This window comes from Zingiber officinale, chromosome 1A, assembly GCF_018446385.1.
Source record: "Zingiber officinale cultivar Zhangliang chromosome 1A, Zo_v1.1, whole genome shotgun sequence".
Lineage (NCBI taxonomy): Eukaryota > Viridiplantae > Streptophyta > Magnoliopsida > Zingiberales > Zingiberaceae > Zingiber > Zingiber officinale.
In genome coordinates, this window is record NC_055987.1 from 81,347,474 (window position 1) to 81,373,531 (window position 26,058).

The 26,058-nt window shown below is 37.8% G+C and overlaps 1 protein-coding gene across 1 annotated transcript; it reads right to left on the reverse strand.

Moving 5' to 3' along the window:
• Window positions 1-672: 672 nt before the first annotated feature.
• LOC121999359 (LIM domain-containing protein PLIM2b-like) lies at window positions 673-1,730 on the reverse strand. Its single transcript, XM_042554051.1, has 5 exons — window positions 1,596-1,730; window positions 1,400-1,499; window positions 1,265-1,284; window positions 1,091-1,183; window positions 673-972 (listed from the first exon to the last, which is right to left on the reverse strand). The coding sequence occupies exons 1-5, from the start codon at window positions 1,728-1,730 to the stop codon at window positions 673-675; spliced, it is 648 nt and encodes a 215-aa protein (XP_042409985.1).
• Window positions 1,731-26,058: the final 24,328 nt, after the last annotated feature.

Sequence of the window (26,058 nt, forward strand, 5' to 3'; positions counted from 1 at the left end):
AATTTCAATTTTAATTTGAGTTCGAGCCCAAATTATAGATGGGAGAATAAATCGCTTACCAAAACATGTTCTTTTCAATACGACAACTAATTAAATCGAGTAGAAATTAACCATTTGGTATATCTAAATATGAATATATGTGTGTTGTTATCCCGTGGACCGTTTGCTATGAAACGATACATGATAGCAGTTAGTCTAGACGTCTGGAATTGATCCGGTCACTTTAATTATTATTTTTATTTTTTAACCTAGGCACCTGTAATTGATATTGGTGCATCGATTCTTTTTATTTATTTTAATTTTTTAAAAATAAATTTTTTTTCAAATCTTAAATACTAAACATCCTAAATATATATATATATAATATCTTATGAACATTTAAAAAAATTTTAATTTGTATATAATCCTTAAATTCTGAAAATAAAATATAATAGGCTTAAATTAGAAATAAAAAAATAAATAAAAAACTGTTTATTTTATTCGAGACGTCAAGATTAATTCCAGGTGTCTCTAGTGAAATCCGGACAACTCCACAACATAAATCCATAGCATATTAAAATATTATATATATATACTCCACCCATCTCTTGCGTGGATTGTGAATGTAATTATTCTAAAGCCAAAAATATATATCATCATCATGTATTTGCGTTCCAGGATCGTCGGATCGAATTATATTTGCCCCTCCTGCTCCCTCGCATGCTCCTCATGGTTGGCCTCACCGGAATCCTCGTCAGCTTGGCAGGCAGCGGTGTCATCCTCCAGCTGTGGCTGGTTGTCGTTGATATTCTGCTTCTCGATGGCCGCCTGGATGACGTGGTTGTAGCTTCCCTTCTCCATGAACAACTGCGCGAAGTGATGCTTGCAGTAGAGGATGCCATCCAGGGCAGCATAGGAAGAAGGCGTCAGCACGCAACCGCCCACTGAGCACTTGAAGCACGTCTTGTGGTACGACTCCCCTTCCATCGTCAGCTGCATGCGTCCGTCCACGATACAACAATCAAAAAGGATCGACATGCTAATTCTCTCTATATATTCATTTAATTTTAATTCTTACGAAAAGAAGGAAAAAAAATGAATGAAAATTAACCTTTTCCAAGGGGTACGCTGTCTTCTTGCAGGCTGCACATTTGTCTTGGGTTCCACAGAATGCGGAAGAGATCTTGCTTGGTGGTGCCTTAGGCTGCTAATTAATTCATTAATTAAGGTTGTAAGTTCAGATTGTATATCACAATTTAAAGTTACAATTATGTGACAATCGTACCTGTTCGCTCGACTTTGCACCTGAGTTTACGATATATATATATACATACGTACAATGCAAAACAACCATCCATTAGCTAGCAATCTCGATCGATTATATTAATGTAATAGATGATAAATATGGATGCTGCTGTACCCGCTGGGAACTTTTTGGTGAAAGTCCCTGTTTCCTTGAAGAGCTGCTCGAAGTGAGGCTTACAGTAGAGGACACCGTCCATGGAAGAGTAGTTGCACATCTGACGATGACGCAGCATTTATTAATCAATGAATATTGATTTGAATACATTGTGATGGGTCTGAATGCACATTTAAACAGGTTGGTAGGTAGGTACCGAGAGAGTGCCCTTGCAGTGACTGCATTTGAAGCAGGCTTTGTGATAAGTAACACCGTCGGCGGTCAAGAGATCGATGAAGTGGACAGTCTTCTCGCATTCCTTGCATTTGTCCTGGGTTCCACTAAAAGACATATTGCTGATTGCAGCTGGATCGAGGAAGAAGTGGATTAGCTAATGCAGGAAGTTGGCGAGAGAGGGGATGGAAGGGATTTAGATTTTCCATGGAGAAATACGGGAGCACGGGAGAAAACATAGGCGATCATAACGTGCGGAGCAACTTCATCTTCTCGCCACAAGACTCGCTCAAACTTTTCCAACCTAAGTATGGAAGGGAATGTTGTCAGAATTAAGCCATTTTTTGTAGTGAGAAGACGTCCTTTTGAATTTCTATACCTATATACATATATCAAAATATATATACCCATTTCATAATAAAGATGTTAGCTGCTCTTCAATATCCAATGTAAGACATTGGTTAATACGATAGACAAATAAGGTTACCTTAACATAAAGTCTTCTTGCATCAAAACTAGTGCTCAACCTGTTTAGTCCCCTTTGGATGGTCTAGTGGCTAGCGCATAAGATACTGTTAATTTGAAGTATAGAGTTTAAGGAGGTATTTGGTTGATGGGTTTAGGAATGAGAGAATGGAATGATAGTAAAAGATGGTGTTCGGATTGTGAATTTGGGATTGATTTCTAGATTTATGAGAATCAACCAAACCCATATAACTAGGTGAGTTTCATTTTCATTTTCATTCCCATTACACTTTACTATCAAACTCATACCCATAGTCATTCCCATCATTTAACCAAATGTCACCTAAATCTCAGTATCGTTGAAGTAAATGTTTTTCTTCATGCGCTAATCATTATTTCAAGGGCTAATAGTCATCTGCGATTTACCTCCTCTGTATTGGTGCTAAGATTGATTAGCAAGGGCACTAGGGACGAGTACAGTCGTCTTTTGTCAATTAGTGCCCAGCCTGCTTATTTGTGAGAAGCGCCACGGTGGCAAAAGAAACTAAATCCATTAACTGATCTAGAATTGTTGGACTAGAAAGTTAACACTAGAGCGGAACGGGGTAAGTAACGCTTGTCCTTTTTTTTGTTAATCATTTCTGGTGTTCGTTCTCCATGTGGGAACAAAAAAAAAAGAACTTTTAGTCCTTTTTATTATTTTTCTTAAGTTGGAATTTTGAAGGTTTTTTCATCTTTGCAATGTTAGATTCTTGAATCTATTAAAATCATTGTTTAGTTTGTTTTAAGTTTTTAACTTTTCATTAAAAAGAATTTGCGACCGTGTGCTGTTTCTTTCAATCATCGAGTTTGGTTGTCTATCACTTGGTATTCTATGGAATTAACATGGTTTAAAAGATTATATTGCTTTTGGTATTTATGTGTGAATCAACAGAACCGATAGTTATCCACTGTATCAGTTGGTATCAGAGTCGAGTTGATAGCCCTCCACTTCGCTCTTTAGACCCTCTACTTCGCTCTTTCATCGTCATCAACTTCATCTTGAAGATCCTCGTCAGATGAATAGCTCTTCACATTGCTACAGAGGATCTCAAGGTCATTCTTCCTGACCCTGACAAGCATCTTGAAAAACTTGAGATCATTCTTACCAAGCACGTTGATATCCTCCTCCTTGTCATCATCGAGGGTTGGATAGAGCCCTACATAAGCCCTAATCTTTTGCTCCTGTCGATTGTCATCATTGGATTCATCATCTTCCTTACCACTACCTTCGGTGTCCTCCTTATAAATGTCCTTCACATCCGAGGTTACTCGATGATAGTTATTGCTTTGAATTAGATTTCCTTTATTCCAATTTCCCAACAATGCTGTCATCCTCTCCATAACTAGATCAAACTTTCTAACAACCATCTCTATGAATCTCTGCTCCATATCATAATCAAAAGCGATGTCTTCTTAGAGGCATGATTGCGCATATCAACCCGACTTTAATATCAACTTATATAATAGATTGTTTGTGTGTGCACTTATGTGTCAAAACACTCCTTATGTATTTTATAGATAATTATTTTATAAAGACAAGTATTTATCATTGATTATTTATTTTTCTGTACGTATATGATTAATGATAAAGTCCTACAAATTAATGTGTACATTAATATGAAAATAGTCCTTAATCAGATAGATATCTAAAGGGGACATGAATATCTAGATCAACACTGAGTATGACTAGGTCGAGAAAGACCAAGGGATGGATATTCAAGTTGTAGTTGGGGGTCCCTTGAGCTTAGAGGTACACTGGACATGACCCTCTTAAGAGGAGACAACATATTAAGGATCATTGGTCATTCCTCTTAAAAAGAGTGTAACAAATCTTTTGACTTGAGATCTTCATTTATTCTATACGTGGAGCTATGTTCTTTGATGCCCTTAAAAGAAGTCTTTAATCAGATTGTGATTAATATGGTAGTTGGGTGTATAGCAAAGCGTAGTAGAATATTGTTCAATTAATAGAGGATTCATTACTCTCTTGGATTAGGAGTTAACGTCCTGGCCCCTTGATAGAGATATTAGAGACTTAAAATTCATGACCACGGGAGAAATGATTTATCATTCAAGAGCACTCTATTATATCTTGGAAATCAAGTACAACAATTAATTTGGTAATGATGCATAATGTACCGAATGAATTGGGATGTATGCTTAGATGAAGAGATTGAATTACACAATAATCGATTCATAGTGGTTTATAGTTTATGACTAATATTAATTTTATCACGTTGGGTGGCTAAAAACCATTACTAGATAGGTATCTTAGTCTGTGTATGGATTTACACTACCTTTGTGTATAAAACCTAGAAGGTCGCACACATAGTACATAAACATGAATATTATCTATAATTGATTATTTTAGTTGATATTAAAATTAATAAACTTTACTATTTTTGAATTAGAATTAATTAGATTATTAATTAATTCTAAAATATCAGAAGTTAGTTGAGATCAAGATCAAATATGTATTTATTTGATCCAAAGAAGAGAGAATTCAAATAGTCATAATCATGTTAATTAATGGAGAATTTGAAGAGTCATATAATGATAATTAATGAAGAATTTGAAGAGTCATCATAATGATGATTAACGGAGTCATCATCATGATGATTAATAGAGAATATGAAGAGTCATACCTCTTCATATTCCTTAGAGGCTATAAGTAGCCATCCTTGGAAAGATTCAAGAGAAGAATTCATTCTCTCTATTTCTCCCTCGAAAACTTCTTTTTCGCTTTCTTCCATCGGAAGAGATTGGTAGTGCTTCCAAGGTTTTGTCAATCCAAGAGACTAGCACCTAACGGATTGTGTCGAGTTCATGATCTAGTGCCTGTGGATACAGCTAGAAGAGTCACACGTGGGACTCTTATTTGTCCGTGATATTATTCACGTCTATCGAGGACTCAAAGTATGTTTTTATATTATTTTATGTAAAACTATATTTACCACAAAGAGATCAATGATTTAGTATATGTCTTTCGCTACGCTCTGATTCCATCAGTCGAGGTATGTTTTATGTTATTTTGTGTAAAATTAAATGTACCATGATGAAATCCATAATTTAGTATATGTATTCTGCTGCGCTCCGATTCCAACAGTGGTATCAGATCCAATTCGTAGTTGGATCATATAGTACAAAGCATCTTCTTCAAAATTTATTTGACGAATCAATGTTTCAAGAGATTTCAAAGAAATCTTAATTTCTTTATTTCAAGTTATATGCCTTAATAATTCATGATATAAATAAATTTTGTCTAAAAACCTATAAAGTAATACATGTTGTAATTTATATATAAATTCATTTTGGCATAAGCATATTAACATGTTAAAATCTCTGAGGCTCTATTTATCTTAAAAGACTATAAGGATTAATGGAGATAAATCTCATAATGAGATTGTGCAAATGCATAAGAAGTTAATTATGATGAGACATTTTAATAATTATAAAATTTCTTAAATATATTAATGTTGAGATTTGTTAAAAGTCTTCCACTAATAACTATGATAATAGTTATAGTTTTTACGTAAGTCGGTACAACTCAATCATGGACTTGTGTCAAAACATCTATAATTTATTATAATTATTAGTGGGTCGACTTAACTCAAATTCGTTGACTTGTTTTGCTGATTTGAGGGGCAAGTGTTGAGAATATAAGGCTCAACAAGAATATACCGAAAGTCACAAAGATTTATGATTAGTAAGTTAAGGCCTACTTGATGAATGTAGCATGTAGGTACAACTCAGCTGTATACATTCTATATGATTCAAGATTTCGGTCCTATTAGGAATTGTTACCAACTAATTCCCGATTCTAACAATGAGGGTTATTGGACTTGAATAAAATAATAGGAGTTATAAAATCTTTTATTAAATATATTTCATAAATACTAAACTCTATTTTAAAATTTAGATGATAAACACAAGTACCTTATCACTATGAAGCATTCTCGAGAAAGAGAATATCTTCCTCGATTCCAACTACCTGGATTGGTATAAGAAACTAAAAATCATCTTAAGACACGAGAGAAAATTTTACGTGCTCGAAGATGAACCACTGAAAGAGCCTACACCCGATACTTCAGACGAAGATCAATCATATTGCTCTCAGTATATGGAAGATGCAATGAATGTACAATGCATCATGTTGTCTTCTATGTCTCCCGAGTTGCAGAGACAACATGAGAACATGAGTGCTAGGAAGATTGATCAACACTTGCGTGAGCTCTTTCAAGAAAGTGCGAGAGTAGAGAGGTATGAAACCTCTCAAGCACTATTTTATACAATGCTGGAGGAAGGGAACCAAGTTGGATCTCATGTACTTAAAATGATCGGGTACATAGAGAGCCTCGAGAGCTTAGGCTCCAAATTGGACTAGGACTTAGCTATTAACCTTCTCTTGTCATCACTACCCCTATCATTTTCCTAGTTCGTGTTGAACTTTAATATGAATAGTATGGACAAGAGTTTGACTGATCTAATGGTAATGCTGAAAACTGCTGAGAAGGATATGAAAGTAAATCCTTCACTGCATGCAATAATGGTTAGAAAGACCAACAAGCACCCTAGCACTGGGAAATTTTATCCCAAGGCTAATGCAGTGAAAAATCCCATATATCAAGCTCAGAAGATGCTTAATAAAGGGATGCAGGTACCTAAATTTGATGAGAATGAGGTCATGTGCTTCCATTGTAGCAAGGAAGGTCATTGGAAGAAAAACTGTTATATTTTCATGAAGAAGAATGCCAGTAGACTGGATGCTTTAGGTATCTTTATAATAGAGTGCAATATTTCTATTTCTTTATTATGGGTCATAGATTCTGGAAGTAGTCCTCATATTTGTGCAAATATACAAGGTCTAAGTGACTGCTGATGGTTGTCCAAGGACAAGATGGACCTACAAATAGCTAATGGAACGAGAGTTGCTGCATTAGATGTTGGAACTTATTCAATAAATTTATCTAATGGACTTGTTTTGAATTTAGTAAACTGTCATTTTGTGTTGAACCCCATGGGTGTTTTGATGTGATTATCCAAGTTAGGTCAGGTCCTGCTTGTTATTTGATCCCTGTGTCTAAGTATGCAGGAACTTAGGAGTGTAGGAAGTCGAGCGGAAGACGTAGCTAGCGAGAAGGACGGCACAGGAAGGGAGCCGATGGGCTCGGTGCGTCCGAAGGACAAAAGAGCTGCAGAAGAGTACACCGGTGGATGAGAAGAATGTGCACGACGTTCGAGGGACGAGAAGCCGGGTCGGAAGCCTGCTCGAGGAGAAGGTCGGGAATTGGGTTCGGGTGAGCCCTATTTCGGTTGGCTGAAATCACCCAAGCGATCGGAGCTTCGGAAGAAGAGGAAAAAGAGAAGCTGGAAGCTATTTATACCATGCAGGTTGAAGGCATTATTTATACCATGCAGGTTGAAGACACCCTCAACATCATTGAGGGCACCCTCAACATTGAAGGTGCCTCCATCACCTTGAAGGCGCCTCAGACCAGTCCGAGGCGCCTTCAAGGGCATTGGAGGCACCTCAGACCCAGTCTTCGTGACCATTTGCAACCGGATAAAGCTTTATCCGGTCAAACTTCTTAGAGGCGCACCAACCCTCTTGGAGGTGCCTTCAACACTCGGGATAATATTTCCAGGAGCTATATAAATGACCCTAGAGCTAGGAAATTAATCAATCAACTCAGTATTCAATTCCTAGCAATAGTTTAGAGCTTTCAGTGTGTAAAAGGCTTCTTCGCCTTCAGAGAATGAGATCTTTTTGAGCTTTTTCATCGCCTTGGATTAACAACCCCATGGGTTGTAACCAAGTTAAATTCTCTGTCTCTTCTTTATTTCTGTTAGTTTATTTATTTATTATTATTGCATTTTTTTTAGTTGAAAGAAACAAGGAGGGTATTTTTATTGTGCAGGTAATTCACCCCCCTCTTGCCGGTCCCGCTGCACCAACAAGTGGCATCAGAGCCAGAACGCCTCAGAAGGATTAACTACCAACTGAAGCACAAAGATCAAGATGATGGTCGAAGCTAATATCTATCCACCAACATTCGAGGGGGAGTTTGCTTTTTGGAAGATACGAATGGAGGTATATCTTAACATAGACTCTGATATTTTTTGAATAATGAAATTTGGTTACGAAGCACCAAAGACAACGAATGGAGAAGACATCGAACAACACCTCTGGACCAATAAGCAACGTGACAAGTTTATGGCAAACACTCGGGCTGAATTTCACCTCTTAAGCGTACTACCAGATGAAGAGCTTGATAGAGTTGGCGACTACCAAAGTGCAAAAGAACTTTGGGAAAATGTCTTAAAGCTCCACAAAGAATCAAGAGAAGCCGACTCCTCGATGGATACTGAACCGTCAGAAGAGTCTGAGATCGAGGAAACTGTCAAGTTAGCCCCAACAACTAAATTCCATCTCGAGGACACAGAAAGCTCATCCTAGATAAGTATCGATGAAGGGGAAGAGTCTTCGGAAGAAGACAACTCAACAGGAGGAGAATCAACGACCGACAAGGTAAGTCAAGTATGGTCTCCACCTCCTGATCAATTGGTTAAGTCAGTCAAAACGTTGCTGCAGGATTTTTGTGAATTACAAAATATTTTGTCAAAAGAATTTTGCAAATTAGAAACATCATCGAAAGATTTTTTTCGTATTAGAAAATATAGTGTTAAAATATTTTTGCAAATCAGAATATTCCTGTCAATTAGAAAAATTATTAACAAATAGTGAGTTAAAAACAGCCTGTCAATTAAAGGATTTTGACAAACTAACAATAAAAAAGATACTACAATTTTCTGCATGTTCAAATTTTCCTACTTTAGATTTGAGTAATTATGATAAACTAAAATGGAAATTTAAATATCATAGTGTAAAAATTAGAACATTTGATCTAAATTAAAACTTTAGACTTACTGCTTTCAGCGAAAAAATTAAACATTAATGTTTCTTTATGAGTCTTTGTCTAAGGAAGTGGTTGTTGCTTCAATAATCAAGAAGGCCTAGTGCCTCGCCATAACCTGGAAGCTAAAATATTGAAATAAAATATTTAATTAACTTTCTAGTAAAAACATTAAAATTAGAATTAAATAATGCTTTAAAAAGTTTTTCAAACATCTTTTTTAAAATTCTTCAAAAATATTTTTTTTCTCTTAAGAAAAATGTTTGTTACTTAAAAAAAATTCTCACATAACATTTTTTTTAAGTTAAAATTTCTTCTAAAGTTAGAAATGTGTATTTATCTTTTTTCTCAAAAAATTGTCTTACCTAAGTTTTCCTTAGAAAATTTTAAAAAAAAAGAAGATTTTTTTTCTTAGAAATCATTTTGAAAATGCTGCACTTGGATTTTAAAAATCATTTTTTTTACTTGAATTTTTTTTACTTGATATTTATTACCCCATTCTTTTTGCTGTGATCAAAGGGGGAGAAAGATAGGTACAAGTTTAGGGGAAATTTTTAATATTTTTTACATAAAATTTATTTTTAACTTGTGTTTCAAATTCTATTGCAATCCTTATGCTTGAACTGCTAGTTTAGTAATTTCTATAAATTACTGTTTGTGTATTTTGTTTCCCTAACTTGAACTTGGGTTGATGCACATCAAAAAGAGGGAGATTGTTGGGTCCCCTGGATGTTTTGATGTGATTAACCAAGTTAGATTATGTCCTGCTTGTTATTTGATCCCTGCGTCTAAGTGTGCAGGAACTTACGAGCGCAGGAAGTCGAGCGGAAGATGTAGCTAGCGAGAAGGACGGCATGGGAAGGGAGCCGACGGGTTCGATACGTGATAACCATGATTTTATTGCATTATTTTGATTCATTTATGCATGGTTTTGATGTTGGTTTCATAGTTTAAATCATGGTTACATTACATTTTTGTGCATTGCATAGATTTTGGACTTAATTGCAAATTATATTATTTTTGGTGTTATTTGATGCTAATATTTGATTCTTATTTTGTAGGCATCAAAGGATCTTAGATTTGGATCTATTTGGATCGGAATTGGGCTCGAATCGGAGTTCAAAAGACAAGATCAAGCTTTGGGTCGATTTGGGCCGTTTATCAAGAATAGGATAGATCTGAACCATCCGTTGAAGATCTAGCCGATCCAACCTAATGGGGAGCAGATCTAGGCCATTGATGAAGATCCAGAAGTTTTGATCCAGATCTGAGTTCATCCAGCCATTGATCCAGCCGGATTATTCTGGGCCGTTCATTGAAGATCGGCAGATCTGGGCCATCCAGTGATGATCTGATCGATCCGACCTACGGGAGAGTAGATCCAGACCTGATATCCATATCAGTAACTTCGGATCAGATTTTGGATGACTTTTTACCGTTGATTTAGCCCAGAATCAATCTCAGCCGTCGGTTCAAATCTGAGATCTGTTTAAATGAGAAGCTACAGTAGCATTCCTCTTCGTCGATCCCCTTCGCGCAGCTCAGTCCCGGCGCGCGTCTTCCAGGGGATTTTGGCCCCGATTCTTTCTCCAATCGATCTTCTCAAGCTTCTACCTCGGTGATAATCTCTACGGCAGCTCATCCCGATCATCTGGAGCCTCCGGTGGGTGTTTCTTCCGGCGAATTTTGCATTTCTGTTCTTCTCTGTTCCAGCGCCGATTTGGAGGTGGTCTTCCAATCGGCGACTCTGATTCCCATCAGAGACGCTTGGAGGTGGTCCACCGGCGTTCCTGAGCTTCATCCGATGCCCATCCGCAATCCACAGTGCTCATTCCGATCCAGAGTTTCAGATTTGCAAATTTCCAGCATTTTCGGCACTTGAGTGGGTTCCGGGATGTTCTTAGCTCGCCGGGGGTGGTCCGTCGGCGTTGTTGAGCACTCCTTGAACTGATACGCCACTGAGATGCTCCACTGAGGTCCAAAGTTGGGTGGTCTCGACTTTGACACTCTTGTGTGACGGCAAGAGTGTGAAGCTTTGTTAGATTGGTTGAGGGATTGGATTGGTTAGGGTTTATTTAGCTTTGTTACTGTTTTATAGTTTAGCACAGATTACTTTTATGTTTTGTTATCTTTTTATGCAAGTAGTTAGCATTTCTTTCTTTGTTGAAGCTTAGTTTAATTTTAATTTGCTTGGTTAAGTGTTTAGAGTTTAAATTCAAGCTAGGGTTTTAATCGATGTTGTAGATCAGATTTATTTGCATCTTGTATTTCATTCCTTAGTTTAAGAGTGTGTCAATGATTTAATCTCAATGTAGGAGTGACAATGCGTTAAGATTTGATTGTTGGCACATAGGTAGGTTTTAGTTATGCTTTAGATTAATTTCTTAATTGCTGTGTTTTTCCTCTGTTAGATTTAGATTTAAAGCTTTTAAACCCCCAACTCCATTTTTATATCGAAAATCCCAAAAAAATAGGAATAAAAGACAATCCTAAATTACATTCTACCGTTGGTTCCTCGGATCGATCCTGGGCTCGTTACTACAACATTATTGTTTAATTAAGGGGTTCAGTGGAATTATACATTTGTTAATTTGATTAGCGGGTGTGACAGGCTACGCTATATCAAATTTTGGGGCCGTTGCCGGGGAAATTGTAATATGCAATGTTTAGTAATTTTAGGATTGTTGTTTTGATTGCTTTCATGATTATATATCCATGTGTTTGATTTTATTTGTTCATGAGTCTTCTGATTTTATTTGCTAGTGTTTCAGTGTAAGAACAGGAAATTCATGTGACCATGGATCCATATCATCAGTATTTTGGAGATGGGATGGAGAATTATTTTTATCAGCCTCAGACTCAGTTTTATCAGTCTTACCTACCTATGGAGCAGCGGAATAGGTATGAGGACGTACAAGAAAAATTTGCAGAGTCAGTTTGGAAATGCAATGAAGTTATGCAACAAATGAGAGAGCATCAAGAGCAACAATTTGTAAGGATACAGAATATACAGAGTCAGTTAGATCAGATAGCATCATCTATTAATCAGTTACAAGCACAAAGAGCTAGTGAAGAGGTGGATTGTGGAGATCTTGTCAGGCCTGACACTACTTCTATTTCTTCACAAGAATTTTCTAATATTATTTGTGATGATGATGTAGTTGTTAAAATTTCTGAATCTACTGATAATGTTGCTCTAGATGTTGTGAATGATGCAGGTATTGTTTTTGAAGATGATTTAAGTGTAGGGGAATGCTTACTGGAAGCATTACCTCAAGAATCACCAAGAATGGAGGATGTAAGTGTAGGGACTTGTGCTATGGAGCCAAGCACCCAAGAATCACTATATGAAGTTGAACATTCGCCAGAACTGGAGTCTGAGCATTTATTTGAGGAGAAAGAGGTAACAAACACCACTCCAGGTACCTCTCAAGATGACAAGGTGAGTATTTTGTGTGATTTTTCAGAAATTTTCATAGAGGTACCATTTATTGATTTTATTAGATGTGATGCATTTCTGGATATATCTTTTACCCATACTAATATTCTCCTATTTTCTTTTGACCCCACGTGTGTGTGGGAGGTGTTTTGTTTTATTGATTGTGTAGGAGAATTCAAGCTCCCGGAGTGGGTGCTAAAACTGAACCGATTAAGACCTCCAGAAAGATTTTTGGAAGGAAAAAAGGATTAATAAGAAGAATTTAAGTAGAACCATGATTACTCCACTTCCGGGGTGGCTACTACTTCTAAACCTTCTTCAACCACTGGGAATTAAAGGGGAGTTGGTTCTAATTTAGCTTTCTCTTGCATTTTGATTCATGCTTTGTGTTTAGTTTTTCTCTAATAAATTCTTTATACGTTCTTTAGTTCCATACTTTGCATTTGTATTTTATTTTTATACTTTGCATTTAGTTTGGTATATATAGCATTTCAATATTTGAATAAGATTCTCCATGATTTGCTTAAGTAATACTTTTAAGATGGTAAAAGTCTCTTAAATTTGATCATCAAATTTAGGTCATTTGACATGATTGGATACTCTACTTACATGATTTTGGTTAAATTGGTAGTGTATTTCATTTTTGATTAATCAAGCTTGATTGCATTACAACACCTAGAGAGGACCACTTAAAGCCTAAACTCTATTATTTTCTTTGTGTGGCATGTACTCATAGCAATTGAACTCTAGAACTTGCTTAGTTTCTTTTCAAAGTCACAATTGCATATGTATGCATGAAAATAAAGGATATTTTCCATTCTTGTTCTATCATAATTTCTAATTCCTTTTCCCACAATTTTCTTGAAACATCCTCCTCTAGCATTTTAACCTTTGATCATCTTTGCTTGATATGTTTCTATTGAGAGTGTTGGTTGAATTCTTGATGAGTTAGATTGTGCAAGATGACCAAGTTTTAAGCGTGGGGGAGATGTATAAAGCTTTTGAATGCTTGGATTCATTTGTTAATGGATGAGATTCAAATTCAAGCCAAAGATGAAGTTTTGGGAAGATGTAATGGAGTTAAATGCTCAAGGTTTTTAAAGTTGGGATGTTACTGTGCTAGAAAAGAAAATGCTGAAATTTGACATGAATGAAGTGCTCTTAAGATTGTATGCTAAATGAATTCATTTCTTGAGTTTTATCATGTTAAGAGCAAGTTCCAATAGCTTTGAATTTTAGAGTTTGATACTATGATGATACTAAGTTGAAGAAGGATATGGAATGCTAATGCATGCAAATGAATTCAGAACTCTGCACATTCTGACATTAATGCATAGAAGCATTTCATATTTGAAATCTGAAGTTGGTTTCCTAAGCATTGTTTGTTCTGGACCTGAAGTAGAAGAGTTGATTGAGAAAAGCAGAAATTTGCAAATGCAGAAAAATTAAATCTGTAGAATTCTGAAAAGCTGCAGAAACATGGGAATGAGTTTAGTATCAACGTTGTGCCGGAAATCAGGAATAGCCTTTAAACCAATGTGAAACTCATGTTAAGTTCTGTTTTGTGCTGAAAGAAATGGTATTCTACCTTCCATGGCATCAACAAAATAAAAAAAATGGAAGCCAGAAAATTTTTTTCTGGACACAGAAATGTAGAAACAGGAGATTTTTGTAGTTACTGAATTTGACTTAAATGGACCATAATTCGGAATTAAATTGGTGGGTCACATTTCATCAATGAAGCACTTGAGCATTGCATCATTTCCTTTGAAAAGTTGAAGAAAAGGGCAACATTTGACACTCCAAAACAGTGAGGTTAAAAGCTAGAACCAGAATTCAGTTTACATGTGATATCAAGTGTGTGCAACTATTTCATTATAGCCCATGAAATCTTTGGGAGTTTATTGAAACTCTTGTATTTCCAGCAGCAAACGTTGCTAACTTTCCTTTCCATACTCTACAACCCTACTGGACAGAATGTTGTAAGTTACAAATTGTTGAAGTCTAAAGTGCAGGAATTCTCTGAAATGAATCTGAAGTCTTAAACTATAAACCTTTTGGCAGCTGAAATCCATAGAATTCTTGCTGAATTGGATCTGAAATGCAAGAAATTGCAGATGCAGAAACAAGAATCTGCAGAAAATTAAGCAAGTTGCAGAAAATTTCAGAAGCATTGTTTTTAGCAGAAATTTTAGGAGCAACATGTGGAAGCCTAATGCTGAAAAATCTATTGTGAATTTCAGAAATTTGGTTGCTGAACATTGCTTATTCTGGACAACTTCAAGGTTCTGAAATCTGAAGTAGAAGAAGCTATTTTAGAATAGAAATGTGCAGAATCCGGCAGCAGGAATTAAAGGTTAAAAGGGCTGGCTGCAGAAATGAAAACAAGAAGAATGGGTGGCTTACATGAATTATACCAAGTGCATGATTAGTGCAAAACATCTATGCTGTAAAATCCAGAATTCAATGCTAAATGGGATCTCCTCTCAAGCTAGATCTTTTATGACTTTGATCAGTATGCAGAGAGAAGAAAGAAGTCAATGAAACTCAAGACCGAAATGAAATTATGAAGTTGTGGAATAAATGTATCAATCTCAGTCGTTATGCCAATCTATTGCTGCAAGTTTCTGTTTTGAAATCTGATACTTCATTCTATAATTTAACTTATGAAATGCAGTTGCTGGAATTTTGATGCAGTGAGAACCGAAATTCAGATATTAGATTAACTTATAGAGTTCTTTGATATCAATTCTGAATTTGATTTTTGAACTCATTAGTTGTAGAAGTGCAAAGAGTTATCAGTATGGAAGAGTTTAAGTTTAAGGGCAGAATTCACCTTTCTTCTGAGTTGCTGCTTAAGTTTCTATTGCTGGGACTAAAAAATGTTGAATCAGGGTTTAAGAAATTGCAGCTAAATGAATGAATGGCAGTCTTTGACAATTTCAATTTCAATTTCAATTGAAGCTTAATTTTTGTATGACTTAACATTGGCATTTTTAGACTGGGAATTGGATACAAATCAGAAATACAAAATTAAGTCTGCAAACTGAAAATCTACTCTGTAGTAGTATCAGTTACTGAATTTGTAGAGTTAAAAACCTGTACAATTGAAAGAGATTATGGTTAGGACTGGCTGTAGGTTAAATGCAACAAGAAATACATGGAAATGAAGGCTGCACGAAAGAGGACAGTGTACAGTTGGAAATGGAGCTGGGAATCTGCAACTGTTTGGCAGCATTTAAGCCAAAGGGGAAGCTCAAGGGGAGAGACAAGGAATTAATACTTGATTGGTGGATGAAATCTGGAATTGACAGTGCAGGGAAGTGTATTGCAGAAAAAAAAACTGCGGTCCTGTTTTGTGCCAACTTTCCTTTAAATTTTCTGGGCAGCAATGGGTACTGTAAACAGTGAGGTGATAATGCTGGAAAAATGATGCAGTTTTATGTGGTATCAAAATGCAGAGCAGCATTCTGGTGGTATCAAATGGCTGGATTCTGAAGTTGCAGTAAATTGCTGGAATTTTGAAGTTGCAGTAATTTTCTAATTGATGTATGAGCTGAGACAAGATGGGAATTCAAGCTGTAATGTGATTCAATGATTGTTAAGTTCATTGGGAATGAATTGTTGAAGCTTGAAGTGAGGAAGCAGTAAGGAATTCAGAAATCTGTGAGAGATGCATAATGGTACAGTACTGAAAGAGTTGGAAGCTATGCAGATTCACATATTTGGAATGAATGGAGTATTTAAAAAAAAATCAGAAATGAAATCAAGAGATTCTAGATTCTGTAATTTCATTGAAGCTGATCCAGTGAAGATTTCTGACTTGCTGGGAGTTAACTGATGGGTGAACCAATTGAGATATTCACATCAAAATTAAGATAGAGTTTGAAGTATAGATGGTATCAGAAATCTATTTTATCTCTGGAATGAAGAAAATCTGATTTTGTGAAGTTACTGATTACTGAATCAGAAATCTAATTTTGTATTTGTTGAAGTGCTATTAAGATGAGCTGGAATTCTTAGCTGCTGATTGATGTTAATATTCCCTGATTTCCAAAACTGGAGTTGTAGAAGTTACTGAATTCAGCAAGAGGTTGTTGAACTTGATACTCTGCAGTGTTGATTTCCTAGTGATTCTGGACTATGGGATGGTGTTACCTACTTCCTATTCTTAGGCAAGAACAAAATCAAACATTGCTGTAAAGAAAACCAGCTATTAGTGAAGGTTGTATCTGCTTAAATGTTGATTCCACTACACTGTTTGAGCTGTTTCAAAACTTTGAATCTGAGTTCTGAATTTTGCAATGGAAATTCTGTAGTGTTCTGAGTTCTGAAATTCTGTTTCAGAAATTAATTAGCTGGCAGCTTGAATTCTTTTAAATTTTGTTGCTGGAACATAAGTTGCAGAATTATATGTAATGCAGAGTCTGTACTTCAGTTTTTAAATCAATAATGGCACTGCAGGGCTACTGAACTTTGTATGTAATTATATGTGATGATAGCAACTAATGAGGTTTTACTTGAGTGTTAGTCCTTTTAGTGCCACCTTCTACTGCAATTGTGAGGAATTTTTAACTGGCTAATATCTTAGAAATACAAATACAGAATCTACAGTAGAAAAAAAAACAGTAGCTTCAAGAATGTTAATACTTTGAATGCATGATGTGTATCATTGCCCGAGACGGCCAACATTTTAAGTGTGGGGGAGGGAACTCTTCTTGACAAGTTGATGTGAGTTTGTTTTTTGTTTCAAACTGCTGAAATTGGAATGGAAAAACAGTGAAGAAAACAGAGAAAAAAATTGAAGTGGCAAGCAAGAGAGTATCAAATGTGGAGATAGAGTATCAAGATTCTTTGTTTGCCATCAAATTGAAGGGGAGGTTAGCTTGATACTTTGAATTGGTTGAAACAAATGGTATTCATCTCTTTTTACATCAAATGGGTCAACTCATCAAGTAAATTCCTTCCATTCTCTCATTCTCTTCATTGATGCCTTTTCTTTTGTCTATTTCATTCACTTCTATTGTTCTTTTTGCTTTCATTTCAATTCTTGTTGACAAATCCTTTTGATTCATGTATGCTATGTTTATAGTGGTGGAGAATTAGAAAATAAGCAAGCTTATGGTAGTGAAGTGTTGTGAGTTGCATTGAGTGAGCTCCACATATATGCAATTTTGAGTGTGAGAGTTAGAATAGGTGAACACCTTGTGAGATTGCAACTTGCTTAATTTTTCAATTGGATAGAAACTACCATATCTACTGATTATTGTTTGGATTGGATTCATGATTGTTTGTGATCTTTAGATGGTCTTAGTTAAATTCTTTTTACTATCTTTTAGATATTGCTAGGGAATTTTCTATGGAGATGATTTTTAGTTTTCTTTACTTTCACGGGACGTTCAAGGCTAAGTGTGGGGGATTTGATAACCATGATTTTATTGCATTATTTTGATTCATTTATGCATGGTTTTGATGTTGGTTTCATAGTTTAAATCATGGTTACATTACATTTTTGTGCATTGCATAGATTTTGGACTTAATTACAAATTATATTATTTTTGGTGTTATTTGATACTAATATTTGATTCTTATTTTGTAGGCATCAAAGGATCTTATATTTGGATCTATTTGGACCGGAATTGGGCTCGAATCGGAGTTCAAAAGACAAGATCAAGTTTTGGGTCGATTTGGGCCGTTTATCAAGAATAGGACAGATCTGAACCATCCGTTGAAGATCTGGCCGATCCAACCTAATGGGGAGCAGATCTAAGCCATTGATGAAGATCCAGAAGTTTTGATCCAGATCTGAGTTCATCCAGCCATTGATCCAGCCGGATTAATCTGGGCCGTTCATTGAAGATCGGCAGATCTGGGCCATCCAGTGATGATCTGATCGATCCGACCTACGGGAGAGTAGATCCAGACCTGATATCCATATCAGTACCTTCGGATCAGATTTTGGATGACTTTTTACCGTTGATTTAGCACAGAATTAATCTCAGCCGTCGGTTCAAATCTGATATCTGTTTAAATGAGAAGCTACAGTAGCATTCCTCTTCGTCGATCCCCTTCGCGTAGCTCAGTCCCGGCGCGCGTCTTCCAGCGGATTTCGGCCCCGATTCTTTCTCCAATCGATCTCTCAAGCTTCAACTTCATTGTAGAGCTTCACGGCAGCTCATCCCGATCATCTGGAGCCGCCGGCAGGTGTTCCTTCCAGCGCAATTCTCTTTTCTGTGATTTTCTGTTCCCGTCGAGATTTGGAGGTGGTCCTCCAAATCTACGGTATCTCCGTCCATCAGCAACACTCGGAGGTGGTCCGCCGGTGTTACTGAACTCCATCCGATGTCCATCCGCGTTCCACAGCCTTCCATCAGATCCAGAGGCAGATTTCCAGATTTTCGGCATTTTCTTGGGTTTAGGGGTTGTTTCAGCTTGTCGGGGGTGGTCCGTCGACATTTTTGAACCTTCCTTGAGCTGATACGCAGCTGAGACGATCCATTGAGGTCCAAAGTTGGGTGGTTTCGACTTTGGCACTCTTGTGTGACGGCTTGAGTGTGAAACTTGTGAGATTGGTTGCGAGTTGGATTGGTTAGGGTTTAGTTCACTTTTATTATTGTTTTGTAACTTAGAACAGATTACTTTTAGGTTTTGTTATATTTTTATGCAAGTAGTTAGCATTTCTTTCCTTGTTGAAGCTTAGTTTAATTTTAATTTGTTGTTTGGTTAAGTGTTTAGAGTTTAAATTCAAGCTAGGGTATTAATCGATGTTGTAGATCAGATTTATTTGCATCTTGTATTTCATTCCTTAGTTTAAGAGTGTGTCAATAATTTAATCTCAATGTAGGAGTGATAATGCGTTAAGGTTTGATTGTTGGCACATAGGTAGGTTTCAGTTATGCTTTAGATTAATTTCTTAATTGCTGTGTTTTTCCTCTGTTAGATTTAGATTTAAAGCTTTTAAACCCCCAACTCCATTTTTATATCGAAAACCCAAAAAAAATAGGAATAAAAGACAATCCTAAATTACATTCTACCATTGGTTCCTCGGATCGATCCTGGGCTCGTTACTACAACATTATTGTTTAATTAAGGGGTTCAGTGGAATTATACATTTGTTAATTTGATTAGCGGGTGTGACAGGCTACGCTATATCAATACGTCCGAAGGATGAAAAAGATGCGAAAGAGTATACCGGTGGACGAGAAGAACGTACACGACGTTTGAGAGAAAAGAAGCCGAGTCGGAAGCCTACTTAAGGAGAAGGCCGAAAATTGGGTTCGGGTGAGCCCTATTTTGGTTGGCCGAAATCATCCAAGCGATCGGAGCTTCGGAAGAAGAGGAAAAAGAGAAGTTGGAAGCTATTTATACCTTATAGGTTGAAGGCAGTATTTATACCATGCAGGTTGAAGGAGCCCTCAACATCATTGAGGGTACCCTCAACATTGAAGGCACCTCCATCACCTTGAAGGCGCCTTAGACCATCCCGAGGCGCCTTCAAGGGCATTGGAGGCGCCTCAGACCTAGTCTTCATGATCGTTTGCAACCGGATAGAGCTTTATCCGATTAAACTTCTTGGAGGCGCCCTCAACCCTCTTGGAGGCACCTTTAACACTCGGGATAAGATTTCCAAGAGGTATATAAAGACCCCTGGAGCTAGAAAATTAATCAATCAACTTAGTATTCAATTCCTAGCAATAGTTTAGAGTGGTAAGATATTGGAAAATTTTAATAAATAGGGTTATTCTAGAAATAGCCTTATAAAATTTTTCCAGAATTTTTAGAAGTTTTCTGAGAATTTTTCAGAGCTTGTACGGAGGATTTTGAGGGGATCGATCGACGGACACGGATAAAGCCTGTTTGGGATACCATTTAAGAGAGGAAATGTTTGATTATATAAATACCTTTCTTTTTCATTTTCTTTTTCTTTTCCCCCATCGCCGATCCTGAACCATTTCATCCCCAACCCCTCGCGATCCCGATTCTGCTTCCCCCTTCTTCCTCTGTTCTCTCTCGCAGACAACACTTAGGCGACGGGCAGCAGAGTTTCTACCTCCGATGATCGTCGACATCGCCTAAGGAGCCCGTCGGAGCTTGCCGGAGATCAATCAAGGAGGCACGGATCATCTTGATCTCCTCTTCTCAACCCTTCCCCAAGCTTTCTTCCGCAGTTGCCGACTCCTCTATCCCGACGCTGACACCAAGGAAGATGATCGCCCGCTTGAAGAGGCAATTAGGGCTCTGAGGCTAAGCTAGCTTCGATTCCTCTTCTCTAGATTTTCTCCGATCTGTGCCCTAGCACAGTGTGCGACTCCCCCGATCGACGCCACTGGATTGAGCCGTGCCATCTGATCGCCAGTGTGGAAGAGCAATTAGGGTTTCAAGGGTAAGCAACCGAACCTTATTCCTTCTATTTCTCTGATTTGTGCCCTAGCTTCGAGTTCGATTCTTCCTACTGACATCGCTGGGCCAGATCTTGGACTTTCCCTTCCTTGCTGTGATTGGGCTCACGATTGAAGGTAAGGTTTGGTTTTTAGAATTAGGTTGTTGATTGATTAGTGATCTCCACTTCTTGATGTTGTTTTAATCTTGTCCAGTGAGGAGGAATTCTTGTAGGGAGGTCTTACTGTGGTGTTCTTTGATCCAGTAGCTCAGTTTGGTTCGGTAGCCACCCATGCCTCAGTGTTCCTTGTTCCAGCATCTTGTTCGGCTGTGAATCGAGGTAAGTGTAGGGATTTGATACATGTTGTGGATAATGGATTGATTTAGGTATGATTTGATTATATGATCATGTGCAGTTTTGAATTAGGGTTATGTTTAGTTGTTTATGTGTAGAACTATTTAGTTTAGAATTAATCTAATGGAATGATTAGGGTTAAGGTAATTAACCCTAGTCAACCGTTGGATTTCTAATCTAATGGGTGATTAGGGATTAGGTAACTAACCCTAATTAACCGTTAGATTCAATTAGGTAGTTTGTCATTGTGTTTGATTAGGGTTTAACCCTAAATTAGTTTTGGAGATTTTATTTAGCTATTCATTTAGATTTAGCTAAATAAAAAATATATATGTTGTTGAAGCAGGGCTCTGATTTGAGACGGGCGTCTCGACCTTGGATTGCTTGAGAGTACCTTCTATTTGAGGCGAGTACCCTTTGACTTATCTTTTCGATATTGTCTTATGATATGTGTAGTGTTGGGTTTTTCGGGCCGCGAAAACCGCTTTTCGCGTCGCGGAAACCCCGAATCGCCCAAGCCACGGATCTCGTGCAAGGTAAAACCGAATGAAAATACGAGTACGAGTTTGAAAAACTTTAATCTACAGTAGATCTACGTAAGGATAAACCATTTATACCTTTGTAGCGAAGCCCTTCGCAATCCCGCTTGTCCTTGGTTCGCCGGATCTCAAAAGTGTCAAAGTAGACACTTCTCTATTTGTATCCACACAAGCAAGAGATGGAGAAGAAACCTTAGAGTGTGCTAGCACTCAAGCAAGGTCTCGGCAAGAAGGAGAAGAGGGATAGAAGAATTGTGAGCAAGAGGAAGAAGATGAAATCAATTAGCCTTGAATGAAAAAATAAAACATTCATTTTTTACACTCAAAGTGGCCGACCACATTAAACCTTGTAACCCCCATGGAATATCAAGAGTCACAACTCTTGGTAACTCCCATGAGGTGGCATTTGGTCAAGTCAAACTTGACCAAATGAAGAGGCCTTGATGATGTGGCATTGGTCAAGTCAAAGTCAAATAAAAAACATGACTCTTCATCTTCCTACTTAAGTCAAGTCAAACTTGACCACTTCTATCCCTTGGTTGATCTAATCTAACCATTGGTTCAAGCCAATTTTAATTTAATGAATCTCTATTCATTGAATTAAATTAATTAAATGAGTCTAAGTCAAAATTAGACTCACTTAACACATGAACCAACTTGAGTTCAACTCAATTATCCTACTTTGGATTACTCTTAATCCAATTTGGTTCATCATATGAACCTAATCATTTAGGTTCATCAAATGAACCTAGTCTCCATCTATTTGCCCTTAGTGTGTGACCCTATAGGTTCTTGTAACGTTGGCAATGCCCCTAAACCCATTTAGGAGCATAAGTAATGAGCGGTATCTAGCAACACATCATTACTACCCAAGTTACAAGAATGTCGAGATCCGACATCACCTTGTGACTACTAATTGTGACTCCTCACAATATGTGACATTGTCCTTCTATCCTAGACATCTAGATTGATAAATGTGAGGCATAGGCCGTGTCATCCTCCAATCAATCTAAATCTTGAACTCCAAGTAGACTCACTCGATCAAATGAGCTCAACATCTAATGTTGACTCATTTGGGCATGGTCATGCGCTTAGTGGTCTCACTCTATCAAGAATAGCGATGTCGCTCCCGTCATATGGGAGGGATAGATCCCTTCTACATCACTCACATCCCTCTGCATAATTCGTTACATACCCAGTAATCGCCTTTATAGTCCACCCAGTTACGGGTGACGTTTGATGAAACTAAAGTACATAACTCCTTATGTAGGGATCCATGGTGACTTCAGGTCTAAGGACTAATAGTCATACTAATAGCCACATGAGAAAGTATATGACACTCGTATAACGATCCATGATACTTTCTCATGGCGGGTCATTCAGTATACATTCTCTAATGCATACCCATGTGTCAGCTTGATATCTCTATATCCATGACTTGTGAGATCAAGTCATCGAGCTAACCTACATGCTAGTCTTATTGCATTAACATTGTCCTTGAATGTTAATACTCGACTAGGAATGATTTAGAGTAGTGTTCCCTATATCATCTCACTATCGATTCAACTAATCGATTGATATAGGTATGAACGTTCTACTCAAGGACGTTACTATACTTATTTTATCTGACACTAATACAAATAAGCATAATAACCAAAAACCAATGCCTTTATTAAGAATATGATATACATGAGTCCATACAATCATCAAATGATTGGCTCTAGGGCTCTAACTAACAATCTCCCACTAGCACTAGTGCCAATCAGTATAGGCTCTAAGGCCTAAAGACCTAGTGTGACCATCATGCTTCCTCTGTGCCAAAGCCTTGGTCAAGGGATCTGCGATGTTAGCCTCTGTAGGTACTCTGCAAATCTTCACATCTCCTCTATCGATAATCTCTCGAATGAGATGGAAGCGCCGTAGTATATGTTTGGTCCGCTGGTGTGAGCGAGGTTCCTTCGCCTGTGCTATAGCGCCATTGTTGTCACAATAGAGCTCAATGGGGTCAGCAATGCTGGGAACCACCCCAAGTTCAGTGATGAACTTGCGGATCCAAACTGCCTCCTTTGCTGCCTCTGATGCAGCAATGTACTCGGCCTCTGTCGTAGAATCAGCTACTGTGTCCTGCTTCGAACTCTTCCAGCTCACAGCACCACCATTAATGCAAAACACGAACCCCGACTGCGATCTATAGTCATCCTGGTCGGTCTGGAAGCTAGCATCACTGTAACCCTTTACAGCTAGCTCATCATTGCCTCCATATATCAAGAAATATTCTTTAGTCCTTCTTAAGTACTTAAGAATATTCTTGACCGCTATCCAGTGACTTTCACCTGGATCTGACTGGTATCTGCTCGTCATGCTCAAAGCATACGAGACATCAGGTCGAGTACATAGCATGGCGTACATGATCGATCCTATGGCTGAGGCATAAGGGATCTGATCCATGCGGTCTCTCTCCTCTCTAGAAGAGGGACCTTGAGTCTTCGAAAGACTCACGCCATGTGACATCGGCAGAAATCCCTTCTTGGAGTTCTGCATGGCAAACAGAAGGAGTACCTTGTCAATATATGTACTCTGACTTAGGCCAAACAATCTCTTAGATCTATCTCTATAGATCTGAAGTCCTTCATTGAGAAGCAACTACCTAGCCAGATCTTGACAGACTGAAGCATAGGGATGTCCTTCCCAATGAGTAGTATGTCATCCACATACAATATGAGGAAGACAACTATATCCCCTACAACCTTCTTGTAGACACAAGGTTCATCTTAGTTCTTGATGAAACCAAACTGTTTGATTGCATCATCGAATCGAAGATTTCAGCTCCGAGAAGCTTGCTTTAGTCCATAAATGGACCTATGCAGCTTGCATACTCTATTAGTATGCTGTGGATCTACAAAACCCTCAGGTTGTGTCATGTACACATTCTCGAGTAGGTTTCCATTCAAAAACGCGGTTTTAACATCCATCTGCCATATCTCATAGTCATGGTATGCTGCAATAGCAAGCATGATCCGAATGGACTTAAACATCGCTACTGGAGAAAAGGTTTCATCATAGTCAATACCATGAATCTGCTTGAAACCTTTAGCTACCAAGCGACCCTTATAAATAAGTCCATCCATGTCAGTCTTTCTCTTAAAGACCCACTTGCGCCCAATGGGTTTTACCCCTTCAGGTTGATCAACCAAAGTCCATACTTGGTTGGTGTACATGGACTCCATTTCGGATCTCATGGCCTCTAGCCATTTATCGAATCTGGTCTCATCACGACTTCCCGATAGGTGGTAGGCTCATCCTCTATGAGCATAACGTCATCATGGTCGGACAAGAGAAATGAATATCTCTCAGTGACGTACCCTATCGGACTGCGAAGAGGTATGTCTACTTGAACCGGTTGTTGTTCCTCAACTCCTTGTGGAACATCATCCACAACACTTTGTGGTTCCGTTCAATTTCCATCGAGGCATCGGTGTTGTTCGCATCTTGAACTTCTTCAAGATCGAGCATCCCACTAGTCTTTCTAGAAACAAAGTCCCTTTCTAGAAAGACCCCGATCTTTGCCACAACTATCTTGTCTTATGGGAATGTGAAATAATATCCTTAGTTTCCTTGGGATATCCAATGAAATAGCACTTGTCGAATTTGGGTCCTAATTTGTCCGAGACTTGGCGACGTAAGCCTCACACCCCAAATCCTCATGAAAGACACATGGGTATCTCTCCCAGTCCTATATGGTGTCTTTATCACGACCTTTGATGGAACTCGGTTGAGTATGAAAGCTGCCGTGTCTAGAGCATATCCTCATAGATATGTCGGAAGATCCTATGTGACTCATCATAGATCGTACCATATCTAATAGTCGATTCCTCCTTTCGGATACACCATTCCTGTGGTGTTCCGGGAGGAGTGAGTTGAGATAAAATCCACAGTTAAGTAGTCACGAAACTCATGACTTAAGTATTCACAATCTCGATCTGATCGAAGTACCTTAATACTCTTGCCAAGGCGATTACATACTTCATTCTTGAATTCTTTGAACTTTCAAAGGATTCGGACTTATGTCATCAAGTACACATAACCGTATCTTGAAATCATCGATAAATGTGATGAAGTACCTATAACCGCCTCTAGCCAACATTGAAAGGGCCACATACATCACTATGTATGAGTCCTAACAAATCGATTGCTCTCTCGCTATGCCCACTAAAGGGGTTTTGGTCATCTTGCCTCGTGGGCATGACTCGCATATCTCATATGATTCTAAATCAAATGAGTCCAAGAAACCATCCTTATGGAGTGGGATAAGC

Excerpts from the sequence above, each read along its gene's own strand:
- LOC121999359 (XM_042554051.1), bottom strand. The coding sequence starts at position 1,730 with ATGTCTTTTAGTGGAACCCAGGACAAATGCAAGGAATGCGAGAAGACT. Across the intron at positions 1,285-1,399 it reads CACCAAAAAGTTCCCAGCGG|GTGCAAAGTCGAGCGAACAG; the intron begins GTACAGCAGCAT and ends TCGTAAACTCAG. Across the intron at positions 973-1,090 it reads CAGCGTACCCCTTGGAAAAG|CTGACGATGGAAGGGGAGTC; the intron begins GTTAATTTTCAT and ends GGACGCATGCAG.